This window comes from Dromiciops gliroides, chromosome 1, assembly GCF_019393635.1.
Source record: "Dromiciops gliroides isolate mDroGli1 chromosome 1, mDroGli1.pri, whole genome shotgun sequence".
NCBI lineage: Eukaryota > Metazoa > Chordata > Mammalia > Microbiotheria > Microbiotheriidae > Dromiciops > Dromiciops gliroides.
The window spans coordinates 93,215,886-93,230,615 of record NC_057861.1 but is presented as its reverse complement, the minus strand read 5'-3'; the positions used below and the strand labels follow the sequence as shown (position 1 = coordinate 93,230,615).

Sequence of the window (14,730 nt, the reverse complement as noted above, 5' to 3'; positions counted from 1 at the left end):
ACCACAATTGGGGGAAATGAGCTAAAGAGGGGAAAAAAATCTTGGGTCAGACCCCATGAATGGACCTAGTCCATATAAGTCCATACGTTTTTGGGGCGACAGGAAGGATGGAGGGATGAACCATGCGTTATAACCCATGAAAAGGTTATTGTCTCTAGGGAGAGTAATTAATCTAGTAAACCTCAATGTATGTTAGAATATGTTACTAAGATAATTGCAAATGAATAAACAATTATCTGTCCCCACATGATGCTCCCTGAAGGATAAGAGTTTGGGCCACATGATCTCTCAAGGTGCTTTCCACACTATGAGTCAGAAGAGTAAGGAATAATGCATACATATAATGTATCAGTGAAGTAAATTTTAGAAATATTCCATAATGCAGAAAAGAAAGGTCATTCATAAAGAAAGAAAGAGCATAAACCTAATGATCTCTTTGTCCAACACTAAAATATTCTAGTTCAAAAAGTGATTATGTCAACTTGGACATCTTACTGAGTGAACTTGGACTCAGGTATAGAAGGAAGTCCTTCATCTTTTAGATATTTATGTTGTAGGTTAAGGAAAGTGTATTCAGCCTCTTGAGATCTTATTTTATTTGAAAATGGTAAAGGAATAATGGCAACTCTTTACTTTGAACATGTATAAATACCATAATGACGAAGTGATAAACATTTTTCTGTTACAGAAATATTTCATAGCTATTAGCTTTAACACAATAATAATTATACAGTAATACAACAAATGTAATAAAATTGTTTTATAGGTTACTTTAAATACCAATATTAATTTTACAAAATATAATTGATAAAATTATTTTTAAATATTTGAAATATATTTGTAGTTATTAGTGATAGAATTTTCACGTTAGAAAGGACCTTAGAGATCTTCAAATCCTCCATTCAATTCAAATAACGTTAATCACTTGTCATGTGTATGTCATTGTACTTTGTTCTAAAGATACAGAAACAGAAATGACACAATCTCTACCTACAAGAAGCTTATATTACACATAAAGGATACAACATGTACCCAAATAAGTAAATTTAAAATACATACATACAAGGTAGTTTCAAGATGGAGAATTGCTAATAACTCTGGGGAAACTGAGGTATATGAAAGTGAAGGGACTTCCCCAGGGTATCAAGTTAGTTTGAGGACTTGGGACTTAAAAACCAGGCTTCGTGCCTCTCAGTGCCCCATTTTTTCCCACTATAATTAGAGCTTTTCATGACAATGATATTGTTCTTGTTCATGCTAATTGATAGGGGAAAAAAGAAGAGGAAAAGTATGTTTCCTCTCTCATCATTTTGGGAGGGAAACAGTCTCTCTAATCTTTGTGTTTGTATCCCCACTGGCTAGCACACTGCCTGGAACTTGGTAGATGCTTAATAAATGATTAATTTCCATTTTTTTAGGCAAGAGTTTTGACCAGTTCCATAAAACATTGAAATGTTTTTAAACTTTCAGTTATCTATAATAATGGAGAAAAATTATCATTTTAAATATTCATTTAAACTTGTTCTACCAACCAAATATTATATCACTGCATTGTCATATATTCATTTTCTTTGCTTTCCCCTACTAATAATATGATAGAGTTACTGGTTGATTGGTTGTTGTCTTTCCTTCTCGAATAACATCACTAAGTTAGAGTCAAGCTATAGTGTGTCTGACTGTGGCTGATGAGACCAATTCAAGCTTGGAATGCTCTACCACAGGTTGAGCACAAATAATCCATGTAAACATTTGGGTTAGAGTCTTTAAATTTGTGCATCTTGCATTTCCTTTAAGCTACTTCAATTCTCCTTTGCTTGTGGAGCACAGCACCTTCTCTGATGAGGGCTCTGATGCTGAATGATCCTGTGCCAGTGCCTCCATCTCATGCAATCCATTCCAAAGTTCTTAAGAACTTGAGAGTTATATTGCTTTTTCTGACCAACATGTCAGTGTTTATCCCATGTGAGTTCTCCATAAAATAGATTTTTAGGCAAGTATATGTTTGGCATTCAAACATTGTGACCAACCCATGAGAGTTATACTCTTTGCAGTAGAATTTGAATGCTTGACAGTTTAGTTTGAGAAAGGACTTCAATATCTACTATCCTTTCCTGTCAGGTGATCTTCAGAATCTTCCTGAGACAATTCAATTGAAAGCAATTCAGTTTCCTGGCATGGCAGGGGTAAACTGTCCAGGTTTCACAGGCATATAACAATGAGGTCAGCACAACAACTCTGTAGACCTTCAGTTTTGTGGTCAGTCTACTCCATCTTCTCTCTCACACTTTCCTTCAAAGCCTCCCAAACACTGCTAGTTCAGTCCCATCTGAATAGAGTTACTAATGAACAGTTAAATATCAGAAACTCAGGAAAAAAACAATAAGATACACGTAGTTTATAATTTAGAAAATCATTGTAAGAGTATTCAGGGAGCTTAACCTGTGATTTCACCCATTTTTATTTGAAAATATTTTTTTTAATTACCAAATGCATTGCTGTTTTCCCTGCTCAAAAAAATTTATATAACTTTCCCAACTTCTATATGGTCACTTGCCTTTATACAAAGTCAAATTCATTATTGTTCATAGATTCTTGAGGACAGAAAGAGAGAAAAGTAGCAGAAATTTAAATAAGTTCAGACTTCATTACAAGAAAAAGTTGTCTGGATTCTTACCAAAAAGCTCAAAATTTCTTTTTGTTGGACTTTAAAGATGGATAGCAGAAAGCAGTAAATCAGCCATGCTTCTAGTTTCATTCTGAACTAATTTAGCTGAACCAGGGAACAGGAAAGGAGAGAATTTTTTTTTAAATGGCTCCAGTCTATTCAGTTAGGTCAGGGTACCTTGACAAGAGTTAACACTATTGTAATTAGCTAGTAAACATCTATGGCAAAAAGTCTTAGAAAAGTAACTCCAAAAAGAACTGAAGAGTAGCAGATTCAAAGGCAAAGTAATGACCTGGGAAATTCCATTCATCCAGTCCAGTGCTTAATATTGTCATTAAATCAGAAGCCATTTATAAGCAGATATTATGTGTCATACACATAATGTGCACTGGGTATTTTTTAATAGTCCCTTCCTTCAAGGAGCTCACATTCTAATGGGAAAGGCAGACATGTAAATGAATAGGTACATATAAGAATATGCAGAGTAGTTGGAGGGTGATATTATAGGGAAAATACTTATATTTTTTATGTTCCCAAGGGACTATTATAATTTATTGATTAAAGATTAGATAAACTAGGTTCCTATTAAATATGTTTAAAGATATTATGAGTAAGCAATAGGACATCCATTACTTCTACTCAGTATAATGTAACTGTTTAAATAAAAATATTAGAACTGGAAAGGAACTGAGAGATCATCAAGTCCTCCTTTTAGAGATGAAAGCCAGAGTGGTTGAGTGACTTTAAACTGTTTCGTAGTTTCAAAGCTCAAGTCAGACCACATTTTTTACTCCTCTAAGTCCAGGTCTATTTCTACTCATAGTCATGTTTATTTTAATCAAGGTTATTAATAAAATTGGTTTACTAAAAAGTTTACTGCACATTCTTTCAATTTGGAAATGTAGAAGTCATTATAAAAGTAAAACCACTAATTATAGGGAAATGGAAATTAGGGACACCTAGTTTTAAAAATTTTCTTAAACGGAGAAGAATAATGGTCATTGATAATACTCAATAATAATACTCAAGTAGGATATTGTATTTTGTGATGTTATGATTGAGTATTTTCTTTAGAAAAACAGTACTAGTCATTCAGCTAAGTCATCACAGTTTTATTAAACCCAAAGGCTACATAGCTTACTCCCACCTTCAGAAGCTCTTCATTATAGAGGTTGTTATGAACAGATTAGCAAAGAATTGATTTTATGCTCCATCCTTTGGGACATGGAAAATGGTTTTGTATTTAGAACCCTTCACAATAATGGGATCCCATCGATTTACAAGTATTTATAGAAAAGAATTATATATTTGAAAATGTTTTTTACTGGTCAAGTCATCCAAATAACTCTCCACTTAATTTGTAGCAACTATTCACTAATCAACAAGTCTGTTGCATGCCTTCTTTGTTTTCCATTGGAGACATAATACTATAGAAGGAAAAACTGGACTGAATGTCCATATCATATCATTAAATGCTGTTTTCAAGTCTAAGAGTTTTTACTTTTTCTCTTCTGCTTTAGGACAGTTTTTATAAGAGCCTTTTCTGTTCCCTTAGTCACTAGCTAACTGTGTACCTTTGGGCGACATCACTTTACCTTTCTTTGGCCCAGCTTCCCCATCTATAAGATCATTGTAATGATTTCTAACCAGTTTGGATCAGGCACTTTCATTTACTTCTCACTGTTGTTTTTTTTAATTGATATATGAGAGATGCCCATTAAAATGGATATTAATATACCTTTTATGTAAATCAGTGGGTTCTTCTCCCTTCCCCCATATAACATATGTTGGGCTTGCAATTTATCTCTTGAAAGTGTAATGCATCTTTGTTTAATAGACATTGAAAGTCTACAAAATGAAATGCTGCAAAAGCAATTGAGACAGAACTGACAGGTACAAGAATGGGGCTCAGCTGCTCTAAGCTTCCAGACTTGATGACAGTCTTGCAATAAATAATCAGAAACTGGGTGAAATGATAGCAAATGTCAGTTTAAAGTTTTCACTTGTCAAAACTAAGATTTTCTCATCACCAAACTGTTACCAGACCAAATTATTCTACTTTTATCTTCAAATTTGGGGGGAGGGTAAGTTTTCCCTCTTTATGTATTCTGTTAAATGAGTCTGAGGATTGAAATTTTCAATATGAATCTACATTAATTACTTCACAGTCAGTTGCTTGAAATATTTAATAAAGAAAGCTTGGTTTAGCCAAAAAGCAATTGTTGTATTCCCATGTGTTTATTATTCTCAGCACCTGTCATTTACTGTACAGTGTTAAACAATCAGGAGTTGTTTCCAAAGAGACAGATTTACCTTCAATGTTAAGAGTAGGTTACCTCATTTGATCTGAAGGACAAAGATAAAATTCTCAAGAACACTAAAGCTTTATACAAAGAGCCCTTAAGATGAAAATGTTACACTTTGCTGGGAAGACAGGTTCATTTTCTCTAATACTAGGTTTTCAGGTATTATTTGCTAAATTGTTTTAGCAAAATGCCTTCTAATTTTAACTGTTCTATGACCAGGCACTTTTTGTGAGCCAGTTTTTTTGTTTACATGTTTATGTTTTGGTGGACAATAGCAAGAATTTTCTAAACAATGTGGGGGAGAACTTCTAAAAAAAAATAATAATAATAATAATAATTTCTAATAATCTTTCTTTAATATGTAGAATCACAAAACAACCCATAGGGAGCCATAATTTTATCAAATACTGAGTGAAATGGTGCCAAAATCAGTTTAAAGGTTTCACTTGTCAAAAATAAGATTATTTATTGCCAAACCAAATTACAGTACTTTCAAGCCCCCATTTCAGAGGTTAGTATTTTAGAGGCAGCAAGCCCCCATTTTTATTCTGGTCTGTGTTAAAGATATCCCCAAAAGGAAATTTTCTTTCTGCATTTATAATCATATATAGGTAAATCCTATGATTTTCCTGGCCTATTTTACTTGAAATAGATCACCACTAGCACTTTGCATGTAATAGTTTAAAAATGGTGAATGAATATTTTTTCTGGGTTTCATAGCAGTTTCAATGTCCTAGTTAAATTGGATATATGACCTTCCCTGATTTTCCCCTCTGAAAAGTTAACCTAGTGTTTTTCATTTTCTTCATATTCTGTTCCATTTCCTCTGAATCCCCCATTTTTCCAAATGAAGTCATTCATTCAATAAACATGAAAGATCCACTTTGCATAGAGTTCTGTGTCAAACACAGGATAAGCTCAGGCTAGACAAAGAAATAAGTAAAAATATGGTTCTTGCTCTGAGAATATGGAATCTAGTAGGAAATTTAAAGTGTGTTCACAGATAGATTGTGGACATTTATGGTTAAAATAATCTTACTCAGTCTTGTGAAGTTGAAATAAAAATTTAAGTATTTATTTCCATGACAACAGGGAAAAAGTAACAAATGCAAGCTGTTATTTCACTATAAAGTTAAAGGGATTAAAAAACAACAACAACAACCTAGGAGAGTAGGTAAGTGAAAATACCAGTTACCAAATGCTAAAGCAAAATTACTAATATTACAAAATTATTACATAAAGGCTCATGATACCATGCTTATGTGTTTATTGATTAATATTTATGTAAAATTTGATCTTGAATCTAAACAAGACTGCATTTTGAATTGGCATATACCTGTCACTTAAACATTGTGCACAATTTCATCATCGGCAAGATGGTATAAAACACTACCTCTTGTTTTCCTTTAAACATACAAGGTTTCCAGTGATGGTATTTATGACGTTAGATTATTATTGAAAAATAACCATCCATGCATTTTATTAACAACTCTTTGTGCTATGTGATATTTGACTACTTGTCTGAAATATTCTGAAGAAAGTAAAATAGCAACACAATAAAACTGAGGTCACTAAAATTGTGTAGTAGATACAGCTCTGGATCTAGAGTCCTAAGACCTGAAGTCTATCCCCACAATCTCTCCAGGCCCCAGTTCCCTCATCTCTAAAATGGTGATAGTAATCGCTGAATTATCTGCCTCAGTGCAGCAGTGAGGAAAGCACTTTGTAAACTGTAGAGCGCTATATAAATATTAACTCATGGTATCCTTTGTACTTAGAAATCATTCCACTTATGAAGTGCCCACAGTATGCCCCAGCACTGTAGTGAGGACTGCGGATTACATAGTCAATTATAAGCAAGGACTTCCAGTTAAGAAGGTTGGCTACCTATTCCAGCAAAACCTTGAATTTCACAGTAAAATTTTCTTCAAGAAATCAAAAAGAACCTACAATATGATTTCTTATACTCCAGAAATGCGCAGCCAGCCATCATCAGTGTAGGGTAGCCTCCACACCAGAAGTGCCCAGGGATGCCTGTAATCTGCAGAACAGTATATTCAGAAGCTACAAGAAGAGAACTCCCATCCCCTGGAGACCCTGAAGAGCCTTAGAGTGGGAACTTTCAAAATCCTCAGGAGCAGTGGTGACACCATGTGCTGCTGTGGTTCTGACACCTGAACCCAGAGGTCTATGGCCCAGGGGAGCTGAGCTCCATAACTGTTTTTAGACACTGTGGGGGACCATGCATATGCAAAGATAAGAAGCTCAAAATTGGGTGGGGGCCTGGGGTTAAAAAGGTGAGGAGGCTAAAACTCAGGAAATAGCTAAGTCAGGCAATTGTGTAATACTAGAATACACCAAACAAAAAGCACTGGCTCTTCGAGACAACTAGAAATATTGGGATAAAATCAAAAGATTAAAAACAGAAGAAAATGTAAGATTCTTGATATCAAAAACAACTGACCTGGAAAACAAATCAAACAGATAATCTGAAAATCATTGAGAACCATAATCACATACCAAAAAAAGCCTAGATACTATATTTCAAGAAATGATAAATGAAAATTACCCAGATCTGTTAGAACCAGAGGGCAAAGTAAAAAGAATCTACTAATCACCTCCTGAAAGGAACCCCAAAAGGAAAAATATCATAAACCAAACTCCATAGATCTCACATCAAAGAAAAGACAATATGGCAAAGTATCAAGGAACTACAGTCAGGATCACACAAAATATAGCAGTTTCTTTTAAAAAACAGAGGATATTACAATAGATTTACAGTCAAGAATTACCCTGCAAAAATGAATATAAATTCTAAGGGGAGAGCAGGAGGGGGGAAACAGACCTTTAATAGAATTAAAGAATTTAATTCTTTCAAGAATTTCTTAGGAAAAGACCATGGATGGTCACAAACCCACAGTCTATAAGAACCTTGAAGATAAATGCATTTGAGAAATTAGAAGGATGTGTGTGAGTGTCTGTGTGTGTGTGTATTGCTTACTTTCTATTAGGGAAAGAAGAAACAAGTATCCCTTCAGAATCTAAAAGTCTTAAAAGATTAATGAAGGAATTAAATCGGAAAAACAAAGGGCTTGGGGCTTGGGAAGGATTGGTTTTTTCCTAAGGTTTTTAAGAGGGGAAAGAGAAGGGAGAATAGTTGGAGAAGTAAAGAGAGGAGAGACTTGCTACATCTAATTAGGGTGCTTGAGAATATATGAAAGTAGAGTAGGGTGAGTGGATGTGCTTGAAATAGACCTCTTATCTGAAATGAACCAAGGGTTATTGAATATACATACACACACACACACACACACACACACACAGGAATTTGGTGTAGAAACATCAAACTCGAGAGGGATAAAAAGTGAGGTTAGTCAGGAGGTAGTTAAGCAGGAAGATAATACAGTGGGAAGAAATAATCACAAACTAAACAGACTTCCTGATCCAAAAGGGGGAAAGGAAAAGAACTTTAAAAGGATGCCTTGGATGAATCCTTAGGGAATTGAGGAAGAATTGAACACATTGTAGCATATAAACATAATGGGATACTTTGGTACCAGAAGAAATGATGACAAGGACAATTTGAGAAAAACGTGGATAGTATGAACTGATGCTGAGTGAAGTGAGGAAGCCCAAGAGAACATTGTATACAAGGATAGCCTGGTAAAGGGGGAAAGGGGAGACTTTACAGAACTCAAGAATTCTGATCAAAATAGTGACCAGCCATGTTGCCAGAGTCACAGGGATGAACACAAGAAGCAGAGATAAGCATTTTGGACATTATCAGTATGTAGATTTGTTTTGCTTGAATGCACTTACTCATAAAAGCCCCCCCCCTTTCTTATTCTCATTTAACGGGGGGGAGGAACAATGCAAAGGTTAGAAAGAAGCACAAGCAGAACAGTTTTGAATATAACAGAATTTATTAAATATATTATGAAAAAGAAGCAGCACAAAATGGATAAAATATCAAAGTATTTTCTGCTATGTATATGGAAATACTCTTTTTGACTGTTAAGTTCTGGATTTCAAAATAATTCTTTTGAGATAGTATAAGCATAATCTTTGCATTCAGAAATAGTATGATTGGTGGGGAAGTAAAGAAGAAAAAAAACAGATAATGGTCCACTGGAAGCTTTACTGTATAACTCACAGGTTGCCATATCACAAAGTAAATAGCCATATGCCATGGAGAGTATTTTCAGGTTTTAAAATATGTTCATTTATAAAAATTCTTATTTGAAAAAAGCATTTCTCATTGTTCCTCTAATGCGTTGTGGTTTCCCCCCACTCTTTTCCTTTCTCAAAAACTCTAAATTTCTCTCTACTAACCATAGTTTTATTTTGTTACCACTCTACTCCCATCAGGATTTCTCAGACAAGTAGTTAATCGTAACAGAGCACAAGATTTCATTTGCTATAAGAAGATTTTCAAACTAGGAATAATCTAACTGTATGATACTTCTAAGAAAAAACTTCTTTTTCTAAAAGCATATAAGGATTAGTATTTCATCATTCCTATGAGGTGGACAGCCTACCTTGCCTACCCCAATCCTGGTTCTGATCTACACATATATAGTCAGATAAATCTTTCTATGAATTTCTTATGTAAGACTTATTTGGTTAGATTTGGGAGAATGAAGAAAATAGAGTTTAATAATGTCCAGGTCTAGTATAAGTACTCTCTCTTCTCAACTAGGGAACTCGTTTTTTGTTTGTTTTTTAATCAGTCTCCCTTTTATTCTGAATTTTCTATTGAGGCAGAGTATGTAATTTGCTATAGCTTAAACATTCTATAAAACAATTTTTTACCTATTTTGAACTTTGTTCTTTGTGTGTGTGTGTGTGTTGTGTTTTGTTTTTGTTTAATACAGTGGTGCTGATTACTATGATTATGGGCATGGACTTAGTGAAGAGACTTATGATTCATATGGTGAGTAACGACAAGATGAACTATGAGCAGAAAAGGAAAAGACAGTCTAAATCCTGCATTAAAATAAAAAACAGAATTTTCTTGGAGTTCATTTATACTTATCTAGATATTTTCACAGAGCCCTTTAATATTAAAGAGGTAACAAAACCCCAGGCTAGGTTGTATCCTGGCTCATGAAATTCCACAAAAAGAGACTTTTAATGCCATAACTTTGCTAGATTGATCAAAGAGTTCACTGGACTAAAGGGATTTAATAATACAGTTCCTTTGAAGTATCTGCCCCTCAACAATCAATGTGAAATGAGGACATTGAGTTAAGAGTTTTAGGTTCCTTTGTTTGTTATGGGTTAGATTGGAAGGGGGTGTGCGCATGTGTGTATACATGCATACATACAAACACACATGCATGCATGCATGCATGCATGCATACATATAAAATTTCTTTCCCAATTTTGGATTCTAAAAAAAGTCACCCTGGTTGTCATTACATAAAGGTTACAAAAGCATTTAGAAAGATAATAGACTTGGGGGTATGGCAGTACAGATGTAGAAACAACTAAACAATCCATGGTAAAAGCATAATAATGGTGGAAATTACATCTCAGAACCATCTGTAAATATAGCAATGGCAGGTTTAATTAAAAGAATTTGTATTGACAGCAGAATGCCCATGAAAAAGCACCTTTTGTTGAAAGATGAATGTTAAATCTTCGGCTAAAGATCAGAGGACATGAAGTCTTCAATTAGTTGAGAAGCTCAAAAGCCCATGAATTTCTGGTAGGCAACACGAGTGAATCAGGATTCCAGCTAATGGATGTTATGACATTTTTTCTGAACATAACTGGAAAACCATTTTCTGGTGTTCCTTTTGAAGTGCATTTTGTTATATCGCCTGCCTGCAGCAATGATGACCTCAACTAGGATTTTTGTTTGTCGTAACAAACACTTATAAAAATACATTGGTTTGCTGAATGCTGTCTACTTAAATTGATGCAAGTTAGCTTGAGGGGACGTTGCTGATTGCATGTTTGTATCAAAAGAAGAGGTCATTCTAAGCATTTTTCCCTCACAGCTTTTTAAATTGGTCTCTATGGACAGCATAACTTTTAAATTGCTGTATGTTACAGCACAGAAGTTAACTCTTTGATGCACAGATCTGGAATTCACTAAAGAAACTGTTGAAAGAGCTGTAGTTCACAAACAACTCAATGGCAAAGCCTTCAATATGACAGTGCTTTTAATACTTTTGTCTACTATACTTGGTATCAGAATGTATGAAATATGCAGCATCTCATCAAGTACGTAAATTTCCCTCCATGTAACTTTGTTTTCCACATTCATCTATGAAAAGATTTCATTAAAAGTGTTACATTATCCCTTCTTCTCAGCTTACTTGCCCATTGTCTTATGTCATTCTATTTTATTGTACTTTCCCATTCATTGAAATGGAATTTAATTCTTTTTTTCTATAATATAACCCATTTATAAAGATAGTGCTAGTGGCTGGAGAACTGGCAAAAGTTTAATTCTTGACATTTAGACTTCCTCTTAAATGAGTACCTATGAGTAAGAATATGATTGTAGAAGTATTTGGAAAGAGGGTTGTTGTTTTTTTTTTTCTCTTTTTACCCCCTTTTTGAGTACTTAAAAATTTTGGTTAATGCAGCTGTGGCTCATCATAGTGTGGTAGAAAAGATCCCTGGATTCCCAGTCAGGAGAGCTGAATATAAAGCCGAGCTTTGTCACAACCATATAACATACACAGACAAGTAAATTCCTCCCTTCTGAACCTCACCTTCCTTATCTGTCAAATTAGAATATGATGACCCTTCTACCTCTAATATTTGTAATTCTATTTCCATTGAAATTTTGTTTGTTTTAATAAATTGCTATGGAATTTTTCAGCCGACCTAAGCAAACATTCATTTAGCACTGTGCTGGGTGCTAACAGAGATAGAAATATTGGATAAGATAAAGTTCTTTCCCCTGTAGAATTAATTCTGGTACTATGGTACAAGTTATGCACAAATGGCTGTCATGCATCCTTCCATCATTCATTCATTCATTAAGCACTTAATAAACACCTGCAAGGGACTGCACTAGGTATTCCAAATAAAACTACATCAGTAATTAAATACTTCCTACTTTGAAAGGATCTTACATTCCTCAGGATGAGAAATGTATGTATGCATACATACATGTACAAATACATGTGTATACATGCACATATACATGTGTATACATGCACATATAGTAGCTAGCAATTTATAGTGCTTTAAGGCTTAAATAATTTTACAAATGTTAACTCATTTCATCCCCACAAAAATCCTATGAAGTGCTGTTATTGTACCTACTTTCTAGATGAGAAAGCTGATGTTGAAAGAGGTTCTATGACTTGCTCAGGGGTCATATAACTGGTGTCTGAGACAGGATTCAAACTCAGATCTTCCTGACTCCCAAGATCTTTACTCTGACCACTTACATATTTCAATATAAATAATACAGAAACTACATTTTTTTAAAACCACATAATGTCCTGGCACAGCAGCAGCTAACAACAAGGGAGAAGTCCTTCTGGTGGTGGTGGCACTTAAACTGAGCATTGTTATGTGTCTGAAAAGAGAGTACATTGGGGCCAGCTAGATGGCGCAGTGGATAAAGCACCAGCCCTGGATTCAGGAGGACCTGAGTTCAAACTTGACCTCAGATACTTATTACCTATGTGACCTTGTGCAAGTCACTTAACCCTCATTGCCCCACAAAAAAAGAAAGAAAAGAAAAGAGAGTACATCCCAAGGATGGGGGAATGGTAGTGTCCATTAAATACACAAGACAGATACGAACCAAATGTTTTCTAAAGTCTACCAGGAGAATAATTACTGAAGAGGAACATTAGAGACATATTAGAAGCAGTGGTATTTGAACTGAGCCTTAAAGGACAGATTTACTCTTCAATGAAAAGACACATTCAAGATGACAATTATCCATTGGTTCAGTGCAAAGTTAGACTCTGAAAAATTAAACCATACTAGCATCAATACCAATGATCTAATTATGATTAATCTTACCTTTTCTAGGACAAGAAGAGTGGACTAACTCAAGACATAAGGCACCTTCATCAAGGACAACAAAGGGAATCTACAGAGACCAGCCATATGCCAGATACTGATTGTACTGTCTGATGTTGTGAAATATCCAATCTCCACCAGTCCTGTATACTGTTCAAAGTAATTTTTTTCTATGAACAATCCCTTTTTAATAAATCAAAGCGCTTAAAATCTGAATGGATGGACTGAACTTAAACTACTTTGTTGAAACAACAAACTGGGCAGAAAGACATGTAAAACAAGGAATTTTGTTATTGCCAGTCTGTACATGACAAATAGGAGATCAAAAGAAAAAAAAATAACCTTTGATTAACTAGTGTTAAACAAAAATTAGGTTTACTAAACATGTTAATCCATTCTTTTAACATAAGCCTCACCTTTCCTTTTAAAGGTTGTCCACAGAATTTAGTTCTATCAACCATATGCTAGTTTTTTCTCTTGCAAAGATGTGTAAAAAGGGAAGCCAATTACAAATGCAAATAATGTGGTATTCTTTTGTAACTCAAGTCTTGAAATGTTCTGTAGTGTTAAGCAAAGTCTCTTCTTGCTTGATACTAAATAAACTTTTGAAAGAAAAGCCGTGTGTGTGAGCTAACAGTTTTTTTCTTATTTAAAAAAAAGCCTCCATAAATAGTAGTAAACAGGGAAAAACATCCTTTAACCATGATTGTCATAAAAGGGTCAAACTAAACATTGTACACCGTTTAAAAATGGTATAAAATTAAATGTACAGTCATATACTCACAGTAGGTTTAAATGCTGTTTAAAGACTCCAAATGGTATTGCTCTGCCTGAGTGCCATATTAAAACCAAATCTTGTTTAAAACTGGTTTTAAAATAACTACTGAATTTTCTGAAAAAGATGTGATTAGTTTTCATCTTGTTGAGCATTTTTTCACTAGTGCAACTTTGGAATTTTTATGAGACTTTTGGTACCTTAATGAACACCTCGCTCCGTGCTGGAAGTAATAAACACAAAGCTATTAAAGACATTCTGACTTGACTAATTGAGGTCGCTTTCGTCAGAGGCTGAGGATGTGTAACCCTTAAAACGGTCTTCATTTTCAAAGGTAAATAAATCAAATCAGATTTTAATCTCACTTAATTTATCTTAATATAACTAAAAAAACCAGGAAGAATACAACTTAGAAACTTTTATGATCCATTTTAGAAAGGCTTGAAGATAACCTAAATTATCATTTTAAAAAGTTTAATTTGTTTTAGTCATCTAAAAAGCCTTAGTTGAGTCCAGTTAATTGGGGCAAATTATTCCCTATTAAACAAATGTAAAACCTCATAACTAGTCATTTGTAATACATTATTTGTTCATAAATTTTAGTAACTAAGGATAGTACTTAAAATTACAACTGTTTGATGATTTTTTCTTTATTCATTCAGTTTGTCTTTTTTTTGCTATAGATTTATAACATGAAATGTTTAAATTTTGGTTTTTTGGTTTCTTTATTCTGTTTAAGTAAAAAAAGTCTTTTCTTTTGTCAGGAAATACCAACCATCTTGAGGAGTAAAAAGAATGCATCACAAACCTGATGAAAACAATGGTACGTAATCTGTTTGTTTCCAATGCTTTTGACACTTAATGGAAGATGAAAATAATTTCATGCTCATCTAAAGCTAAGTGGAAAATATCCCATGATGTTTTCGTATTATCAAGGCTAATGATTATGGCAGATTAGCTCCTAAGGTCAGAAAGACAGCTTC

The 14,730-nt window shown here is 34.1% G+C and overlaps 1 protein-coding gene across 2 annotated transcripts in view; it reads left to right on the top strand.

Annotated features, from left to right (window-relative positions):
- Positions 1-14,730, top strand: part of KHDRBS3 (KH RNA binding domain containing, signal transduction associated 3) — a 278,529-nt gene that overhangs the window by 232,633 nt on the left and 31,166 nt on the right. The window contains exons 8-10 of one of the 2 annotated variants that reach the window (XM_043979875.1): positions 9,846-9,904; positions 12,982-13,131; positions 14,512-14,570. In XM_043979875.1, coding sequence (XP_043835810.1) covers positions 9,846-9,904; positions 12,982-13,073 — 151 coding nt within the window. In that variant the 3' untranslated portion in view covers positions 13,074-13,131; positions 14,512-14,570. Of the gene's footprint in view, positions 1-9,845; positions 9,905-12,981; positions 13,589-14,511; positions 14,571-14,730 lie in introns of those variants that run through there. The other variant, XM_043979876.1, reaches the window with a different exon arrangement.